The 19760-nt window shown below is 40.1% G+C and overlaps 1 protein-coding gene across 6 annotated transcripts in view; it reads left to right on the forward strand.

The window, feature by feature from the left end:
• SH3KBP1 (SH3 domain containing kinase binding protein 1) overlaps nucleotides 1-19760 on the forward strand; it is a 223252-nt gene that overhangs the window by 24493 nt on the left and 178999 nt on the right. For 4 of the 6 annotated variants that reach the window (XM_069874104.1, XM_069874125.1, XM_069874111.1 and 1 more), the window contains exon 2: nucleotides 1375-1532. In XM_069874104.1, coding sequence (XP_069730205.1) covers nucleotides 1375-1532 — 158 coding nt within the window. Of the gene's footprint in view, nucleotides 1-1374; nucleotides 1533-4273; nucleotides 4415-19760 lie in introns of those variants that run through there. The other 2 variants (XM_069874117.1, XM_069874135.1) reach the window with 2 other exon arrangements.

The following is a 19760-nucleotide window of genomic DNA, read 5'->3' on the forward strand; positions in this document are numbered from 1 at the left end:
TTCATTATTTAGTTTAGCAGGCCTCTTGTGAACAGGCTTTATGTTTCTGGGCTTCACAAAAGAAGCAATAGATGAATATTGTCAGCCGCAGCCTTGTGTCTGGGATGTGCCTGAAAGTCAGAACACTCTTTTAGCTATGACTTGCATGCGCTGGGGGAGGGAAGGACATGTTCAGCATTGTGTCTGTGACATTTTGGGGGTGGAAAGGAATAACTGCTTTCCTGTCAGGTTAATTCAATTTAGTTCTCAGGGCTTCTTTTCTTTCGACAGAACCTTTTTATAATCTGTAGTGTAATGGTTAGCTTTGCTTTGTGAGCTGTATTGCCTGTTTGCTGGCCACATCTTGTAGGGTTTACATAGCATGATCATTTGTGCGGAAAGCAGATGTCTGCTACTAGTTCTCATTTTGCTGTTTCGATGGTTGAAGTGCTGAATGCTTGGTGGAACATCCTGAGGCATGGGTTTTCCACTGAAGAAAACAGGAATGAGGCTTTACAAATATGACTGTTCTTGACTTTGCCAGTCTGATTCCTCCTAGTCGACATTTGACAAACTCCTAAATATAACTATGGCTTCCATATTTGAATACCCAGGTCTATTATTTTTGATTCTCCACAGGAGTTTTTCTATCTTTGAGTTCCTTAATTGTCTACAGAGATATTGTTGTGTGTATGTGTTCAAGGGATGGGGAATCCTCCCAGGAAAAGGTGAAGACATGCCATATAATGATAGCAAGCTTGTAATGTACCACTGTTTGATAGCAGACGTTCAGAGCTGTAGAAATATTTAATCTTCAGATCCTCTGATGCATAATCACAAGTGAAAGTAATTTTTTCTCCCTTTGATGGAAGGGAGAAGGTTCATGCAGCAAAGCTCTGCATTTCTATATAAACCATAGTGAAACTCAGTGTGGTGTAAAAAATTCTTCTTACATCATTATTAATCAAAAGAGTATTTATTTTGCAAAGGTAAGTATGGAGGCTTGGGGTGCTTCTGCATTTGAGAACATTTCCAGAAATAAAATGTTTTAGAAGTTCCATGAACTAAAGCTAAAATGTTGTCCCAGAAATAAAAATGAACTTTGTAATGCTGCTGGAATAGATATTGCTAAAGCATCACAAATTAATTTCCTTTAAACAGTAAGAAAAATGGATGCCATTTGTTGCCTTAACCATGATGGGCATTCCTGTGGTTTTAATCCCTTTGACCTTTCTTGTAGCAGTTATGTTGCCATTACATGTTGCCTGTTTGATGTGCTGTCTTGGTTAAGCTAAGTAAATTAGGCTGAGAATACCTAATTGCATTAGTGTTTCCTTATTCCTTTCAAAGGCATGGAAACTTCAATAATTATGTATATATGTGTTTCTCTTTTAGTGGAGGCGATAGTGGAGTTTGACTACAAAGCTCAACATGATGATGAGCTGACGATCACTGTAGGTGACATAATCACCAATATCAAGAAAGATGATGGAGGCTGGTGGGAAGGACAGCTCAAAGGCAGAAGAGGTTTGTTCCCTGACAACTTTGTAAGAGTGAGTACAAAGTGGAACTGTTCTTGTGTTGTGTGTATACGTTTTGTGTACTGTGCTGTTTAGGCTAAATAGCATCCTCTGTATCGTAATATTTCTTATATCCAAAACCTAAATATATTGCAGTACAATGTTCTATTGAGGATCTATTATAGAGAAAAGATTACTTTCTTTGCAAAGACAGTGTAGTTTTGATATTCTGAAAATAAAAGTAGCTACCCCTACATTTCTCTGCCATTCAGTGAATACATTTGACCCTGTGGTCTGGAAATGAAGTGCTTATTTTAGAATGACTTATATGTCATGGCATTTGCAATATTTTCTCTTCTCTGCAACTGCTATTTTTTCTCCAGAATGCTTTCTTAGGTTTTATAGAAGCTTTCTGTGAACCCTTATTCCTGGCTAAGCTAGTTGAGAATAAGTAAAGTGGATTTTTTTCTGAACAGTTGCCTATAAAAACTTTAAAAAAAAAATATTACTTTGTATTTCATGTAGTGTAGCAAATAATTTGCAGTAATACTGGTTTGGGGAAAGTAATTCACAGTTTTAGAAATATATAACTCTTTTTACTGGGCATCCGTGTGTGCGTGCATATGTCTGCACATATGAGACTAGCTGTTAGTACCTTTGGGCCTCCTCGCTTTGTCAGAGCAGACCTAAGCTGTTAGTTCCTATAAACTGTCATACACTTGGCTGTCCACTAGGGAAAAGAGGATAAGAACTACAATAAATCACATAAATGGATTTGATGTTAATCTGTTACTACAACTTTAAAGGACTTTCCTCTTTCCAGGGGTATCTATTTTTCCTTCTTCTTTTTCTTTTCCTAACTGTGTGAGCCTGTTGCATGTTTAAATATATGAACTTAATGAATTTATTTCATTTTGCCTCAATAACACTGCGTATGTTAAGGTAATTTGGGGAAGTGGCTTGGTGGTAAACTTATCGAGCCCATAGCGGGCGACACACATGGGAGCCTCAGGTGTTCCTGTGGGGACAAACTTGCATCGTAATCCTTGTTCTTGTCATTGCCAAGGGAAAAACAACAGCTCTGTGTCTGTCAGGGGGCAATGATTAAGAGGAAGTGGCAGCTGCAAGGAGATGAAAGGAAGTGGAGGAGGAAAATGCACACCCTATTTCTTGTTAACCTCTTGATAATCCACACTTTGGGGTAGAGGGAAGAAACTGTTTTAGGACTCAGTTGTCTATTGATAATATTCTTCTGCCTGAACTCTGATGAACTGTGAAATTCCATGGGGCAAAAGCAGACTTCCTCTAAGCTTTCTCCTGGCTGATACTTGGAATCTGCTGCTCATTTTAGGAGGTGTGGGATTTAGTGTCTTAAATAAATGCAGCCTATGAATTTCCGTCATGAAAATATCATAATCCAAGTATGAAGGTTTGCAAGTTCTCCTCCTTAGTATTTAATTTTTAAGGCCTCTTGTTTCCAAAATGGCTTCAAACTGTTGTGTCCTGTCATAGAATTGAAAAAACCATAGTTTTTTCGCAACAGGAAAAAACAATAAATGTTTTGGATTTTGTATTCCCATAAAATAGCACTACCTGCTCTTTGCAGCGCCCCCCCCCCCTTTTTTTTTAAAATCAGTATCCAAGGCTGTTTTCTAAAGGAAGTAAAAACCACATGAAATTCTTCCTCATTCTCAGCTTGAATGCAAAGTCAAATCCATTTTCCATAGCTGAGCATTCCCTTTCTAAATTAAATAACGTGGAGTGGAAGATACAAACTTCCTAGAAGTATGGTTAGTTTGTGAATATCTGAAGGGAAAGCCTTTATTTTTCTTCAGTTTTTCTTGTGTGAATCTCCCCGTACCTGGAGAGCTATAGTCAAACATAACAGCAGTCCCACTAGAAAGCTTGTTGAGCGTAATCATTCTGTCCACTAAGATTATAAGTAATTGTAAACTTTCTCTTTCAGTTACTGGAAAATTTTTTTAACAAGTGCATGCCGAGTTGAGCTCACCAGCAATCAATTCATGTCCCATTGCAATTCTGTTATGTCAGCAAGGTAATTGAGAGGCAGGCAGAAAGGGATTCTACAGATGAGTGGTGGAGCTAAATGCAACTCCAAATTCCCATTGCTTATCAGAATTGATTGTGAGAGTAGTTACCTGAGAAAGTTATTCAGGGGTAAAAAACACTAATGAAATTCTTGAGGTACTTTGCATTCTACCCTCAAGTGGAGAAAATAATTTCTTATAGAAAATAAGCTTTTCATTCCTGTGATTTGACTTTCTTTTGAATAAATTCCTGACAACATTCTAAAGAGACTGTTGGGTTTTGCAAAAACTGAATGTTTGGTTTGAGCTGAAACCACTGAATAAACACAGTAGAGAGGCCTGAGCGGTCTTGATTAGCATGTGTGCATAGATTCTGGAAGCGTAGTTTGAAAATAAAAGAGTTCGGAAGGAATGGTGTACAAATCAGAAATTGAAAACATAGGGAAATGCTATATATTGGAATGTTTATGACATTAACACAAAGTATTACTTAAGAAAATATAATGTTTTTCAAGGTAGTACTAGGTTGTGATGTGGAAAAGATATTTGGAGTTGCAGGTAGCAAAAGTGGTTTTAAATTTCACAGAACAAATATGAATTAGGAGACCGTTGAAGAGAAGTTGTCTGAAGACAAATGTGAGAAAGAAAGAGGAAAGGGGAGGTAGCAATTATATATATGCAGTACCTATGCAGTTATTTTTTTTAGGGGACTTTCACTGCGAAGTTATATCAGAGGTGCTTCCTGTTCTTGAATCTGCAAAACAACTGCTCTGAATCTTTATACATTTCTGTACATTCAGACAAAACTCAGGAGCTCAATACCCTTCTTATGCTCTGCAATTCAATATGCAAGGTGTAACAGAAAAGGTATTTGAAATTTCTCTTTCCATTTTCACTGCCGATTCATCTATAGCTATGGTTGCTTCAAAGATTTTGCAGGAGAAGCTTGTCTAAATGTGAGAAGATTCTTTGGTGCCTCTTTAAGATCTAATTTACTTCTCTCAGCCTTTGTAGATATCTACTTTTTGTTATGGATAGTGAATTTATCATAAGAAATGTATAAAATGCATGTCTAGTTGTTGTCTTTTCTGTTTCTTTTCAATTTTTCAGACAGAGAAATAGAATTATGAGTGGAGAAACGTGTACTGTTCCTTATTGTCTGTTTTACTCTCAAGTTACACAATTGAAACAGAGGAGGTAGCGGGAGTGATTGTAGTGTAGTTCATTTGCATAGATGGTATAAAGTAGGTCTTCAATATCTTTCTAGCTTGAAAACTTCAACTTGAAACCCCAAATCCTTACTTTTATAACCAGAAGGTAAAGTTAAGTGTGGATGATGTGTAGCATATGAGGTATTTTTATAAATACCATTAGGAGACAGACAAGAGGCTTCTGATTTTTTTCTAGTCTTATTTTAACAAATTCCTTGTCTAACCATGCTCTGCAGTATAAAACTGTGTTTATAATTGTGACAAGATCTGAGACGGTTAGATTTTGCTGATAGCGGATGAAGATGTAGAAAGCAGGAAACTGTGGTGTAGAGCCGTACTTGCCAGGTTTAATTTACAAACACAATTCTGTGTGGGATTGGGGAGCATTATACTGATAAACTCAAAGCGCTGCATGTGATAACTTTCTGGCATGTCAGTACTTTCAAATTCTTTGCCTCCTCCTATTGCTTGCCAGTATTGCTGGCAAGCAACAGGAGGAGGTAAAGAATTTCAAAGAAGAATTGAGGAGGTACATTTATTTTAAACTTAGCAAAAACTGTGGTAGTAGTTGTTTTTTTAAATTGTTGTGAGTAGTTTGGGGTTTAGAATCAATGAAACAAAACAGGGGGTTTGTGTAACTGTACTGCTGCCTCAGGTCAGAACAGCAACTTGGATTTTTTGTTACACAAGTAGAATGCAAACTTCAAATACTGTAAATTGGTTGTAGGGTGTCAGGGATGTTCGTGCTGAATCATTTGTACACAGTGAAGATCCTTCTCTGTTGCTTGTCAGTTAATTTTCATCTCTGTATGTTTTGTTTGTTTGGTTTTAATCTTCACAACCAGAGTCTGCAGGGAATCATGATTGAAGCTGAACCCCTTCTGCTTGCTGTGTACCCCACATCCCCCTACCTATTCCTTTTAATACTTTCTTAAAACCTGTCATAAGACTGGGCCTGTGCACATGCAGGGGCCCTTAACAGCTGTAGTTTGGCTCCTGGGAGGGAATATGGACCCAAGTCCTAGAAATCTTCAGTTCCAGCAGTGCTTTCTGCATCCCTACCCCCCCGGCTGCTGCTTGGTACCTGTCAGGTTGGAAGCTGGCCAGCACTTGTCATTCCCTTCTGCTTTGCCGCTGCTGTCTTTGATACCACTGTGCCCATCTTCGCTTCAGGGCTTGTACGTTTGTATTGCCTTCACTGCTCTCCTGTGTACCCTGAATACTAATAATTAAGTGACATCTGGGTCAGCTTTGCCAAAGTAGATGTTTCTGAAAGTTGTGGCATCTGCTGAGGCACTGAGGTTAAACGCAGACTAGGGAAAGCAGTGTTATTTCTGTCTGTACGTGAAAAGATAACTTGCTGTATGGGTCAGCGAATTGTTATGGGTTTTTTTTTTTTACATACTTGACAGGAATTTGCAATTCAATTACTTAGCTTTTTTGTGCTGGAAATCTTACTAGAGTACTGTCTAGGTATTTGTTCTTTGGAAATGTTTTAGACTGTGGCATTCTAACATCTTAGGCATGACAGCCGGGAGTACTAGTTTCTTATTCTGAGTTCTGGGTATGGCCATTAAATTTGTTATCCTTACAGTGAAATACAGCGCACATAATTGGTGCAAGAAACTCTCAGATAAGGTCCATCATGTGAAAATGTTGTCTCTTTGAGCTTTGGTTTGTCTACAGCAGTGAAGATTTTGTGAGGAGAAGCATAGCATCAGTGATGTGTTATTATTGCTGCTGATATTACTCTTACAATGATGAAAGTAAACCTAATAAAATGAAGTCTTAATCCCTCTCTCAGCCCATCTTGTCCCCAGGGACATGGACCCACGAGATGGTCTTGTACCAGTTCAATAATGTATGACTTGGCAGCATTCACTCATCAAAGAAAATTCAGTGGGCTGTCCTGTGTGCCAGGGTATGATTACAAATATTGTAACACCTCAACCTGTTTGTCTGGCTTCAGAGGAGGTGGGGGAGCTCTCAGAGAGGCAGCTGCACTGGCTGTTTGGCCTGGAAGTGATGTGAGACTCCCTGGCAGCAGGAACAGAGGCTCTTTCCCATTCCCTGTCACAGGGAACTGGAGAGGTTCTTGGCTGAACAGGAAGGGTGTCGTGCTCACTTCTGTCAGCAGAATGGATCCTGTATGTTTGTCATGGGAGCAAGCCTGGTGTTGGCTGTGCTGTGGTGATCAGTTTGTTGGATATATTTTGATGCCAGGCTTAAAGGAGGAGATCGCTGGGCTTGGGGGGCAACAGAGGGAGAAAATGGGTCACTGTTTGTGTCTGACAACTGTTGTATATTTTGTGGGAACCAGCGTGTGAATGTTTTCTGAACTATGCATAAGTTAGAGGGTTTTAAATGTGTGTGGCAGTTGTGCAGTGGACACATGGTAATGTGAAGCTTCAGTGTTAAGGTTTTTATTAACTTTTAGTGACTAGTACTTTATATTGCAACATGTTATTCCTAAAAAGTAACCTTCTGAAAAGGTGGTGGCCTAATTGTATATTGATAGAGCTGGTGAAAATGTAAGGGTTTGAAAACAAAATGTATTGCTTTTCGTTTTTTAATAAGCATTGTAATTGGTGATGTTTAAAAACATGTAAAAAAATATTCTTCATGGAATATTGCTTCACTGAGAGTTCAGTGTGGGAAGTATAAACTGATATGCTCAGGAGACTCAATTATTTCCTCATTTTGCTCATTTGTCTTTTGTATTCTTAAGAAAGCCTCAGTAGAGCACTCCTGTTTAAAATATGCTGTTTAGATTGTAAATTTAAAAAAAACCCGTAATTTTCCTACAAAAGAAACTGAACACTTCTTGTTTTGGTTTTTTTTTTCCCCCTTCCTGAAGCTCCAAGCTTTGAGGGGCAGGAGAACCTAATGAGAGACTGAAACAGGGACCGAATGTGCTATCTAGAAGTTGTATGTCCAAAGATATAACTTCTATGAAGCTGTAGTATCACAGTTCTTTAAAGCAACTTCCATTTCTTCAGAACTTATTTGTATATTATTATTTTGAAATGTGTGTTACACGGGGAAAGTCAATGTAGTTTTGGTAATAGCCTCCTAAAGTGTTTCCATGAGGATTTATAGATTTGGCAAGATTAGATAATTGATGGCGTTTCTCCAACCCAGTCTTAAAACGTTGGGAGGCAAAGAGATGTCCTGACCTTATGCTTTCTCTTCTCTGAAATAATTTTCTTTTTTTTTATTTTTGTCCTGTCAACTTTCCAAGCTCCGGATGTTTTTATTTTCCCTGTAGCTTGTTTATGTGTGGGTGGGTATGTTAGTAATCCATGCATTTTGGTCTCATTCAATTTTACACTAGTTCTGGCAATTGTTTTACTGTTGGAGCAGGCTGCTGTGAGAAACTCTTCTATGTATGTAAAATCTGTAGAAGTGCTTAGCAGTGCTTGCATACACGTCTTGCAAAATGTACTTCTGCAGTTTTGGATGTACAGAGAGTACAGCTGCATATCTGATTTTTCCCAACAGGACAAAGAACCTCAATAGAATTCTTAAAACTCAGTAACAGAAAACACAAGCTTTTAGAAACTGAATTGTAGTTCAGTCCCACTGCTGTTGGAAGCTAGTGTGAGGATACTTGTTGGTATTTCCACCTTTCTTGCCATTTAATTACATAGCCCTGAGATGGATTCCCTCAACTTTAGGAGTTTTTATCAGATTTTGATGTTTTTAATGTTTATTTGCACAAAAAGGTGCAAGAGAAACAGTATTCTGTATGCCTGTGATTGTAACTACAGCATTTAATTATTGTAACTGTGAAGGTTTGTGCTTGCATTCAAGCTTAGTCTGACAAATATTCCATTTACTCTGTTAGAACGATCCAATCTGTATCCTAACTATGTCTACTGATTGTCTTTCCATTTGTGTTACTTAAAATGTTGAGTAGAATGAATAGTAAATAATAATGAAGATGAAAGCAAGGAGGGTGTGTAAAAAAGAAAGATACCGGGGATTGTAAGACTAGCTGTTCTAAGTGCTGCTGTTGTGACTTAATATTACCGTTTACTTCTGAATATTCCTATCCTGATGAAACACTGTAATTTATTAACAATAAGTTATGTGAGGGGTTGTTCAGTGGTTTTGATTTTTCATTTCTTTGGGTATTCTTTGTTGGTTTTTGGGTTTTACTTCTATATACAAAAATGTTGTTTGTTTTCTGAAGTATCTCTTGTAGACCATTAACAGCTTTCATGTATCAGCGTTCATGTTTTTATAAAGTGCATATCAACTGAATGGCAAACTGCTGGCATTATTTACTACTGAAAGCAGAATTTGACTAGTTAGATGTCTTTGTATTCAGGTGCTGCAATTCCCTCCTGGAATCTTTTGGGGAAGTATTTGGGAAACTGATAGCGAGACAGTCCTTAAAGGGTCCCTCGTTTCCTGCTGTCACCTAATTATTTACTCAACTAGAATTTCACTGGTGCTGTTAGTAAAGTTATGATGTGACAAAATATATTAGAGCAGTGTAGGTTTATGATCAGCACGTGTTGCTCTCTTCCAAGTTGGAAGGAGACAAATATGAGTCTCAGTCCTCATATTTTGGCTCTGTTACAGCCATATGAAATATATTGCTTGTTATATACGGGCTGTGTAGTCATTCAGTTACCCTTGGAAAAGACAAAGATGCAAGTAAACAACCATCATGTAATAGCATGAGTTATTTATGCACTCTGACTTCAGACTCCTCCTATTTAGTCTCGATGATTATGATGGGAAGTGGTGAAGGATGGAAGGGGAGAAACAAGTACAGTGTACATTTTTTTTAGAATAACACTGGTACCTCACACCCAGGGAGAAGGAGCAAAGCAAACCTGTCATCTTTACAGAAGGTGATGATGACTTCTGCTTTTGTTGATATTTTTTTTTTTTGAGTAGGAATGTTGAGAGAAAAAAATCACAGAATCACAGAATCACAGAATAACCAGGTTGGAAGAGACCCACCGGATCACCGAGTCCAACCGTTCCTACCAAACACTAAACCATATCCCTCAGCACCTCGTCCACCCGTGCCTTAAACACCTCCAGGGAAGGTGACTCAACCACCTCCCTGGGCAGCCTGTTCCAGTGCCCAATGACCCTTTCTGTAAAGAATTTTTTCCTAACGTCTAGCCTAAATCTCCCCTGGCGGAGCTTGAGGCCATTCCCTCTTGTCCTGTCCCCTGTCACTTGGGAGAAGAGGCCAGCACCCTCCTCTCTACAACGTCCTTTCAGGTAGTTGTAGAGAGCAATGAGGTCACCCCTCAGCCTCCTCTCCTCCAGGCTAAACAACCCCAGCTCTCTCAGCCGCTCCTCATAAGGCCTGTTCTCCAGCCCTTTCACCAGCTTTGTTGCTCTTCTCTGGACTCTCTCCAGAGCCTCAACATCCTTCTTGTGGTGAGGGGCCCAGAACTGAACACAGTATTCGAGGAGCGGTCTCACCAGTGCTGAGTACAGAGGGAGGATAACCTCCCTGGACCTGCTGGTCACGCCGTTTCTGATACAAGCCAAGATACCATTGGCCTTCTTGGCCACCTGGGCACACTGCTGGCTCATGTTCAGTCGGCTGTCAACCAACACCCCCAGGTCCCTCTCTTCCAGGCAGCTTTCTAGACAGACTTCTCCTAGTCTGTAGCACTGCATAGGGTTGTTGTGCCCCAAGTGCAGGACCCGGCATTTGGCCTTGTTAAACCTCATGCCATTGGACTCTGCCCAGCGGTCCAGCCTGTTCAGATCCCTTTGCAGAGCCTCCCGACCCTCCAGCAGATCGACCCTTCCACCCAGCTTAGTGTCGTCCGCAAACTTGCTAAGGGTGCACTCGATGCCTTCATCCAGATCATTGATGAAGACATTGAACAGGGCTGGACCCAGCACTGAGCCCTGGGGAACCCCACTTGTCACTGGCCTCCAGCTGGATTTCACACCATTTCCCACCACTCTCTGGGCCAGGCCATCCAACCAGTTTTCCACCCAGGAGAGTGTGCGCCTGTCCAGGCCAGAGGCTGACAGTTTCCTAAGCAGAACGCTGTGAGAAACTGTGTCAAAGGCTTTACTGAAGTCCAGGAAGACCACATCCACAGCCTTTCCCTCATCCAGTAGCCGGGTCACTTTGTCATAGAAGGCGATCAGGTTAGTCTGGCAAGACCTGCCTTTTGTGAACCCATGTTGACTGGGCCTGATCACCTGGTTCTCTTGCATGTGCTTCATGATAGCACTCAAGATCACCTGCTCCATGACTTTCCCTGGCACTGAGGTCAGACTGACAGGCCTGTAGTTTCCTGGGTCCTCCCTGCGGCCCTTTTTGTGGATGGGCACAACATCAGCCAGCCTCCAGTCCAGTGGGACTTCCCCAGTCTTCCAGGACTGTTGGAAGATGATGGAAAGGGGTTTGGCCAGCACATCCGCCAGCTCCTTCAGTACCCTAGGGTGAATCCCATCCGGCCCCATAGACTTGTGGCTGTCCAGTTGGGCTAGCAAGTCTCTGACCACCTCCTCTTGGATCATGGGAGCCTCATTATGCTCCTCTAGCTCCTGGGTTTGTACACAGACAGAACGAGTGCATCACAAGTCACCCAAAACCATGCAAGGTGTTGAGTGTATGTATCTGCTGCTTCACAAGAGCACTGCACCCTTTGAAAGATTAGTTTAGTACTCGTTCTTCCAGAGAACTTGCATTTGCCTTCCCAAAGGCTGTAGGACGGTATTATCCAGAACACCAATTAAAGCCCTTCCGACAGAAAATGCCTCTAAGACCAGAAACTTCTTTCATAACTTCTGTGATTACTTCTGGTTACAAGTTATTGCTGTTATTTTGTCTGATTCATGATAACCAGCTTAGCTGAGCCTTAGTTTCCCTTTCAGACGTGCTTAGGTGAGTTCAGGAAGTCAGATTTGTCTGCCAGTATTTACTTATTAATTGATAAATGAAACACTTCTTTATCTTTTTGGCTGGAAACGATATACTTCCTACTTGGAGCCAAGGACATCATGTCATCCGGATTTCCTTTTGCCACCTGTGTTTATCAGCTCTTTGGTTGAAGTGTTTTTTGGTTGGTTTTTTTTTTTTTTTGATTTTGTTCCCTCACCCCAAGCTTCCTTATCATCCTCCCCACAGGACCCTATCAACATATGAGTAGACTGCCCATCTTACTGTGTGTTGTTGTCATGTTGTATTTGTTATGTGGCCGTGGCACTTTGGAGACATGGTTCATACTCTGTCATTGGCCCTTGCCATATCACTGGTCCAGTGAACGCTCAGTGACTATAGACAGAAGGTTAAGATGCAAATCGTAGTGTTTTGTTTATCCTTCCCGAATGTTCTGTCTCAATTTTGTTGTACTATCAAGCACAAAGACAAAATGTAAACTCTTCCTCCTTTAAAAGTCCTTCTAAGATGACCTAAGTTATTCTCCTTCCTGGGCTGAATTAGAGAAATATAGATGGAAAAATGCCTGTAATTGAGAGCTACCACGTTTACTATCTTGAATAAAAATTATCTGAAATTCACCCACTGAAAAGCTGCATGTATGTCTCAGTGTAGCTTTCAGCAAATTTTTTAATGCTTCACTTTTGTTTTAGAGGAGTCTACTTCTAAAATTTACTTGAATATTTTCTATACTATTTCTTTCATGGATAAAAGTACTTACAAGTGGAACTATCTGAAATGTACTGTTGCACACGTACCAAAGGGCATATGCTTTGTTGTTTTCCTCTATTCCCACACAGCTTCTTAATTTTGTGACCCTCTGTCAGTTCGTACTGCTGTGTTTACTTTTATCTATTTGCCTTTCTTTGACTCTGTGGGATCTGTATTTTCAAACTGAAAGCAACTGAAGGCTTATGGTAGTGAATTTGAGTCATTGGTTCTCATGAACAGATTGTCACAAATAATAACAGTTAAATCAAAACAAAAACCTGTTTTGCTACCAATGTTTTGTAAATATACAGAATGCTAAAGCTCAGCTAAAGTCCTGGAAAGAGTTTGGATTTGTGTTGGCTTGCTGTGAAGATATGGCCAGTATTCTTCCCTGCAGAAGGAAGGATTATTTGTTCTTTGAAACCTTCTTAAATGAACAGCTGAGGGCAGATCCCTTAAACACCATTGTACAGAAAGAAATTCCTTGTACAGGTAGCTCGCTGAAGTTGATGGAATGACTAGGAGGATAGAACTGCTGACATGCACCTATTCTTGCAGGACTGAGTGTCGTATTTTGTAGTCCTTAATGGCTCTGTGGTTCTGCATAAGAAACTTCCCAATTGTCAGCCCAAACGGTTTTAATGGTTCATTTCAACTTCTGCAACCTCTCAGACAGTGTGAAATTCTTTTTAGAAAGTCTAGGCAAACTGTCTGGTGAATGTCAGGGAAACTTTTGAGTAGATGGAGGGAGAGAAATGCCTCATAAAACTGTAAAATAAAAGCTCTTTTTAAAAAATATAATCCATTCTAAAGTGTTTCCAACAATATATATATGCACGTGTAGTAGATGTCCATAACGTGTGTGATATGCAGGAATAGGGGCTAGCTCTAAAACCAGAACATGCATGTTAATGTATCAGAAATTATATTTAAAGGACCTTTACAAAATAGAGAGAAAGAAAGGAAATACATTCTCTGGTTTTACTCATTAATTCAGCCTTTTTTCCTGCCACCAAGCCAACCTTCTATATCTGAAACAGAGTTTTCTTCGGTGTAGTGCCAATCTTCTCTATCTGAAACAGAGTTTTACAAGGAAGTGCAATGTGTCTTGCTTCCCCTTCTGAACCTTGGTGACACTTGCATTGATGCTTTGTAATATTGACCCTTTTTCTTTGTGCTGGGGTTTTAACCTTTTCATTGCTTCTTTAGTGAGGATTCATATATTTAGAAAAGGGTGATTTTTGTTTGGTCTCTCAAAGTGAGTGTGCTCTACTCCCCAGCAGTTTTTTTTAAGGTTTGTGAGTTTCCATTAGAATCTGCCCTTCTCATCCCACTGCCCCACCCAGCAGCTTCTATGTGGGTTTTATTTTCTCATGAAGCTGAAACTGGGCGTACAAGCTACGGGGTTGAACAACTACTTTTGGGCTTCCTTGCTGATGCTGGAGTTACTTGTAACGTGTTGATAACCTGCCTCTCCAGTCTCTGTATGATGTCCTCCTTCTGTCAGATTTCAGTTCTCTGACACTGAGTGCTATAAAGTATGAGAGAAAATACTATACCTGCATTAGAGAGTGGTTTTTATTTGAAGACTGGTTATGCTAGTGGAGGCTTTCTGGGTTGTGCCTTTGAGTCTGTCTATATTAAATGAGCTATTCAACTCCTACCATTGAAGAACGTGTATGCAGGGACAGACAGAGAGATGGGATTTGAGTTTTAACCACCAGCACAATTTACTAATGTGTGCTAATAGTTGTATTTGTTTCTTACTGATGTTCTAAGACATCCATAAATCAAAACCAAGCTTTACAAGGAGAGGCTAAATTACTGTCTCTTACTATTTTTTCTTTTGCTCTGGTTGTGTGTGCCTTTCAATGAGGACATACAATAATGTAAATATTATCTGCTGCAGAAATACATAACTTAAGATAATACAAACCCTAATTGTTCTTTGTAAACATTATGGGTGAGCAGCTTCACTCGCGATAGGAGCTCGCATCTCTTTTGCTTTGTCTGTACCATTGTTCTTTCATGGTTATAAGAGTGTTTTATAACGTGTTGCCAGAGAGCTTCTGCTGCAAAGCTTTGCATCATGGCCATCTATTAAAACCCTGTGCAGCAAGCAAACAGGCTGTAACAGTAAAAGCTCAGTCAGTTAAACCAGTTTAGCCAGTTTAATTAAGTCAGTGTTAGGAGCTTCTGCTGGTTCAGTTACAAATCACACCTGCCAGTCTTCCTGCTCCAGCTATGTTTGTGCTAGCAGAAATCTGCAAGTAGGTACCACTTTAGGAAATTTCTACTTCAGCTGTTTCTGACAAGTACATGGTTGCAAAGTAGTTGTTTCCTTTTTTCCTTTCCCCTTTTGTATCTTTTTTGTTACCTTCTCTCCAGGGAATTTACAGCTGTGCTTAGTTAAATGTAGCTGCTCTTGGATATAGTTATTAGCCACTTGTCTCCCTACCTGATATGTTATCTACACCCTTGGAAAACAGATGAAAAATTTCAGGTTTGAATTCTGTGAGTGGATGAAACAGAGAGTAGTTAGTATCCAGATTTTATTTTCAAGTGAAATGGCTGGAATAATGGCAGATGTGTAAGTTGTGCAAGATAGTAAGACAGTATTTAAGATACAAATAACTACTACTTGTCATAAAACACTAGCATTAACTCTATTTTTTTATTCAATGGTTAGTGCATGAGACAGCTAGAAAGGAGCAATTGAACAGTTTCTTTAGTGTTTTTTAAGAGAAAGGGATACATACAGGCTATCTGGAAAAGCTTCTTTAAGAGGAACCCGTAGTAAGCTAACTCCACTGTACAGACTATCACAGGAAATGTAGCTAGGGCTCAAATGACGTTGTTTAAAATGTTAATGAAACATTTCTGTGCACTGCCGAAGCCATAGCTATGCTAGCACAAAGCTGAAGTTGTGTTCAGTGGTGTTTTGCATTGTGGCTCCTCTTTACTAAGTTCACTTAAGTGCAGAGAGAGAAGCTGCACAGCTTGTACTGTTAGGTGGGTTTCATGCAAGTATTACAGCAAGGGTGGTGTGACTAAGCAAAGCTTGAGGGAACACAAGCTTGATCAGGAAACAAATGGAATAAACGGAAAAAGGCATAGCAGAAATGGGCACAGGACAGATGATGTAAATTCAGACATCTCCACAGTGTTGGAGTAAGCGATGTTCCCATATCTGCCAACTATGTTGTAGATTACACAGGATCTTCTCTACAGCCTTGTTCACATCCCGAACCCAGCCTGTAACATTTCCTTCCTTTTGCTGTTTCTTGCTTAATGTGTTGGAAACTGTTCTTAGAAGTTGTTCACCGTAACATTAGGAAAGATAACTTCTCAGGTATGAGTTCTGCCACACTGCCTTATGTTAAAGGTTGGTGTGGATAGATTATGGTTCTTGCAAAAATCTGTGTAATAGCATAGTTCTCCACAGGAAGGCTGGATGCTCTTATATATATAAAATATATGTTAATTTTTTTACAGTAGCTGGCAGGATGTATATGTGTTCTAAAGAATAAATTTTAATCTGAAAGATGGTATTTTGGTGAATCATGGCTGTCTAAGAATGAATGTTGGAATTTTTAAGTATTGAATAGTTATGTCTTACATGGCTTCATTTCTTCTCCTTGCCCTCACGTGCATACTTGGTCTATTTCATGATTGATTGCAAAAGAAGAGATAATTTCTTGCAGTGTTTTGTTTTGGGGAGAACTCTATTTTTCTGTTGAACGTTATTTGGTAACTTTGGGTCATATTTGCTTCTACAGTAGAAAGCATTATTTCGCTCTCTTCATTGTTGCTGCAGCCCAACCTGATATCTGAAAAACAAATGCTATTTTCTTTCATACTTCATGAATGTAGAGTAGACAGATCTACTGTAATGTCTAACCCAGAAGAAAAATTCAAGAGTTTATTCTGGACAGAAAATTGATTTTCTCAGAAGGAACCTTGGGGGGAGGCTCTTGGGGACTAGCAGAAAGCAAAAGTTGTAAACGTTTTCAGGAAGGAAAAGGAGAATTTGGGAAACTCAAGGCTCACATAGTCCTCCTGGAAGCCATTTTCAAACAAATGAAGAACAAGAAGCTGCCTGGGAGTAGTCAGCATGGATTTACAAAGGGGGAGTCACGTCTGACCAATGAATCAGTTTTCTGTGGTGACATCGCTGACTCGGTGGAGGAGGAGAGGGCAGTGAAGGCTTTTAACACTGACTTCACCAAAACTTTTGGCACCGTCTTCTGTATCATCCTCACTGACAAACTGACGATGTGCAGGCTGAGTAACTAGACAGGGAGGTGGGCTGAAAAGTGGCTGAAGTGCTAGAGTGAAAAGGTTGTGATCAGCAGCCCGAGCCCGGGCTAAAGACAGGTCACTAGCAGTGTGCTACAGTAGTGGATAACAGGGACAGTGCTGCTCAGCATCTTCACGAAGGAGCTGTATGATGGGGCAGAGTGCCCTCTTTGCAAGTTTGTAGATGATTCAAAACTGGGAAGAGTGTTTTGACACAGCAGAGGGTCGTGCTGCCATCCAGAGAGGTCTCAACAGGCTGGAGAAAGGGACTGACAGGATCCTCATGAACAAAGGGAAATGCCAGGTCCTGTACCTGGAGAGGAATAACTCCAGGCACCAGTAGAGGCTGGGTCTGAGTGGCTGGAGAACAGCCTTGATGAGAAGGACTCTAGGAATCCAAATGGACATGAAGCAGATGATGTGGCAGCAACATGTGTTTGTGGCAAAGGCAGCTTCTAGCTTCCTGGGCTGCACTGAGGCAGAGAAGGTTGGCAGGAGGCAGGTGGAGAGAGACAATGCTTCTCTTGTCCCTTCTGTTGAGGCACATCTGCTTTGTTGTGTATGATTCTCGGTTGTCCAGTACGAGAGAGAGAGACAGAGATAGTGGGGGTGAGTCCAGCAAAGGGCGATGGAGGTGGCTGGGGGAACTGAGCATTTGACATCTGAGGAGAATGTGAGAGAGATGGGGCTGTTCAGGCTGGAGAAGAGAAGGCTCAGGGTGATGTCACTGGTGTGTCTGAATGTGTCCTGTGGTGGAGTAACAAAAGTGGGGCGAGACTCCTCTTGGCAGTAGAGAGTAAAAGGATAATAGGCAATGGGCCTGAATTGAAATACAAAATCTGTTTCAGCATAAGAAAAAAAGTTTTATTGTGGGTCCAGTCAAACACTGGAACAGATTGTCCAGGAATGTTGTGGAACTTTTCAACCATGAATGTAATTAAAAGCCAAAGGGACACAGCCTGGAGTGTCCTGCTGTCATTGACCCTGTTCTGAGCTAGGTGGCTGGACTAGGCTGTCTCTAGAGATGTCTTCTTGCCTCTGCTGTTCTGCAAGTCTGTAATTACGATTAGTTTCATGACAGTGCTTTGGGTCTATAGGGATTACTCAGCTATGGAGTAGTAAGTAGGGGTGTTAGCTGAAGTATGGAGGATAAGACTCTGGGCCCACCTACAGGCTTTATCTTGTGCACAAGCAATGCCTTTTCTGTATAATCAAGTGAAGTGTTGGTTTTAGTTTCCACTTCTAATTATAGCTACATATTTTTTCTTTCAATGAGCAGTAGTTTTCACACTGCAATTAAAAATATGATGCTTTTCCCACTGCTTACACACATGCACTTATGCCAAGAATGAGGGAGGTTTTAGCAACATTATGAAATTGTGGTTCTTGAAGCATTTGAATAGGCTGAATCAACTCCTATGTGTTTAGTTTATATATATATAAAAAATCCTAGCTGTCTACAAGCAGTGTTTTATTTGTGCCCCTTTTCCCCCCACCCCCCTCCTTTCTTCCCATATCCCACAACTTCTGAAGTGAACTTTAACGGTGAGGAGGTGAGATGTTAACTTATTGCAAGTCATGAGTAACCCTTCATTAAAATAGGCAGCTACAGAGTGAAGAGTATAAGACATCCTGTGAAAGACAGCAAGATGAATCTAAGGCTTGACTTATGTAAAAGAATCAATGGAGAAGATTGCTTGAAGGGAACTGCTGGAAAAACTTGTGTACAAATATCAGAATATTAATCAACCACAAGAGACAGATATGTTACTTGGAATAGCTTCAAATTACTTAGGGGAAAAAATTGTCTGCTTAAGTTGTTGATGTGCCCAGCGAATGCTGCTTGAAAATCTTTGTTCTTATGATTTGAAACATTCCTTTACATTTTATCCTAAATTTGTTAATGGACAGTTTTATCACTTGCTATTGTGCAAGCACAGTCCTGTGAGTTGAGATGGCTTTTTGGTTTTGCCCCACGGTCTTTCATCAATCCTGTTTGCTCTTCGTTCTTAAGCAGCCGTTCAGGGCCTTCTCTTGGCTTGAGATACTGATGTCAAGTAGGCTCTCATTCTCTTGAGAATACTAGCAGCACTCCTCTGTTTTATTTACAGTACATGTCCACGTGCTGAACAGATGCAACAACAAAGAATGATACATAGTATTCCAGATTAAGACTCAGTGTTGCATTGTATATTGACATTGACTCATCTGTTACCTGTTTAATAATTTCCTCTCATTTTCAGTAACCTATAAATCAGTTCATGGACTCAAAACTGTCTGAGAAATAAAATCTGTATGTTGTATTGAAAAGCCTAGTTATTTTTAATATCTTTTTCTATCTAGTCTGAATTGAAGTAACTCTCTGAAACTCAACTCATTATAACCTTGGTTTCTTAGAGCCTTACATTAATTATTTTGGATTTGTTCATGCCATCACAATCGCTCTTGTCTAATTAGCTGTTTGATGTCTAATTTGGTCTTTTCTCCAAAATTGCTTTTTACTGACTTGATGGTGTGCCTGTGTGTGTTAATTTGTGGATGTTACACAGTAAACCGCCTGTGTGGTAAGCAGGATGCAGGCTGGGACGAGTTTTTGTGAAGAAGTCATATGCTGAAGTGAGTACTAGGTTTTTTCATTATCTGAAATAGCCTCTGTTTCACATTTCCCATAGAACCATCTTTTCTGTACAACCGTTCTTTTATTGCTAATTATAACCTTCTATGATGAGTTCTTACAGGCAGAGAATTCCCAAACCATAACAAGAGGAAAGAAAGATTTAATAATTTAGAGAAAAATGATGGAGTGAAAGGGAAGAGAAAAATGATTGTAAAGACAAAAGTTGTGATGTGTGCGGGGCTTTATATGCCTGTGGAACGATTAGAATAATTTGGCTGCCAAATGAATCACCCTTCTCTTTTGTCATTCATGGAGGACTCTGCTAAGACAGAGACTTTGTATGAACAAGATCTTTTCAGATTAGAGCATTCTGAGCAGTCTCTTCTGTTTTGAAGTAAAATTTATTTTCAGCAGCCATATTCTAAATGTGTTGCAGCT

This window comes from Phaenicophaeus curvirostris, chromosome 1, assembly GCF_032191515.1.
Source record: "Phaenicophaeus curvirostris isolate KB17595 chromosome 1, BPBGC_Pcur_1.0, whole genome shotgun sequence".
In the NCBI taxonomy this organism is placed as follows: Eukaryota; Metazoa; Chordata; class Aves; order Cuculiformes; family Cuculidae; genus Phaenicophaeus; species Phaenicophaeus curvirostris.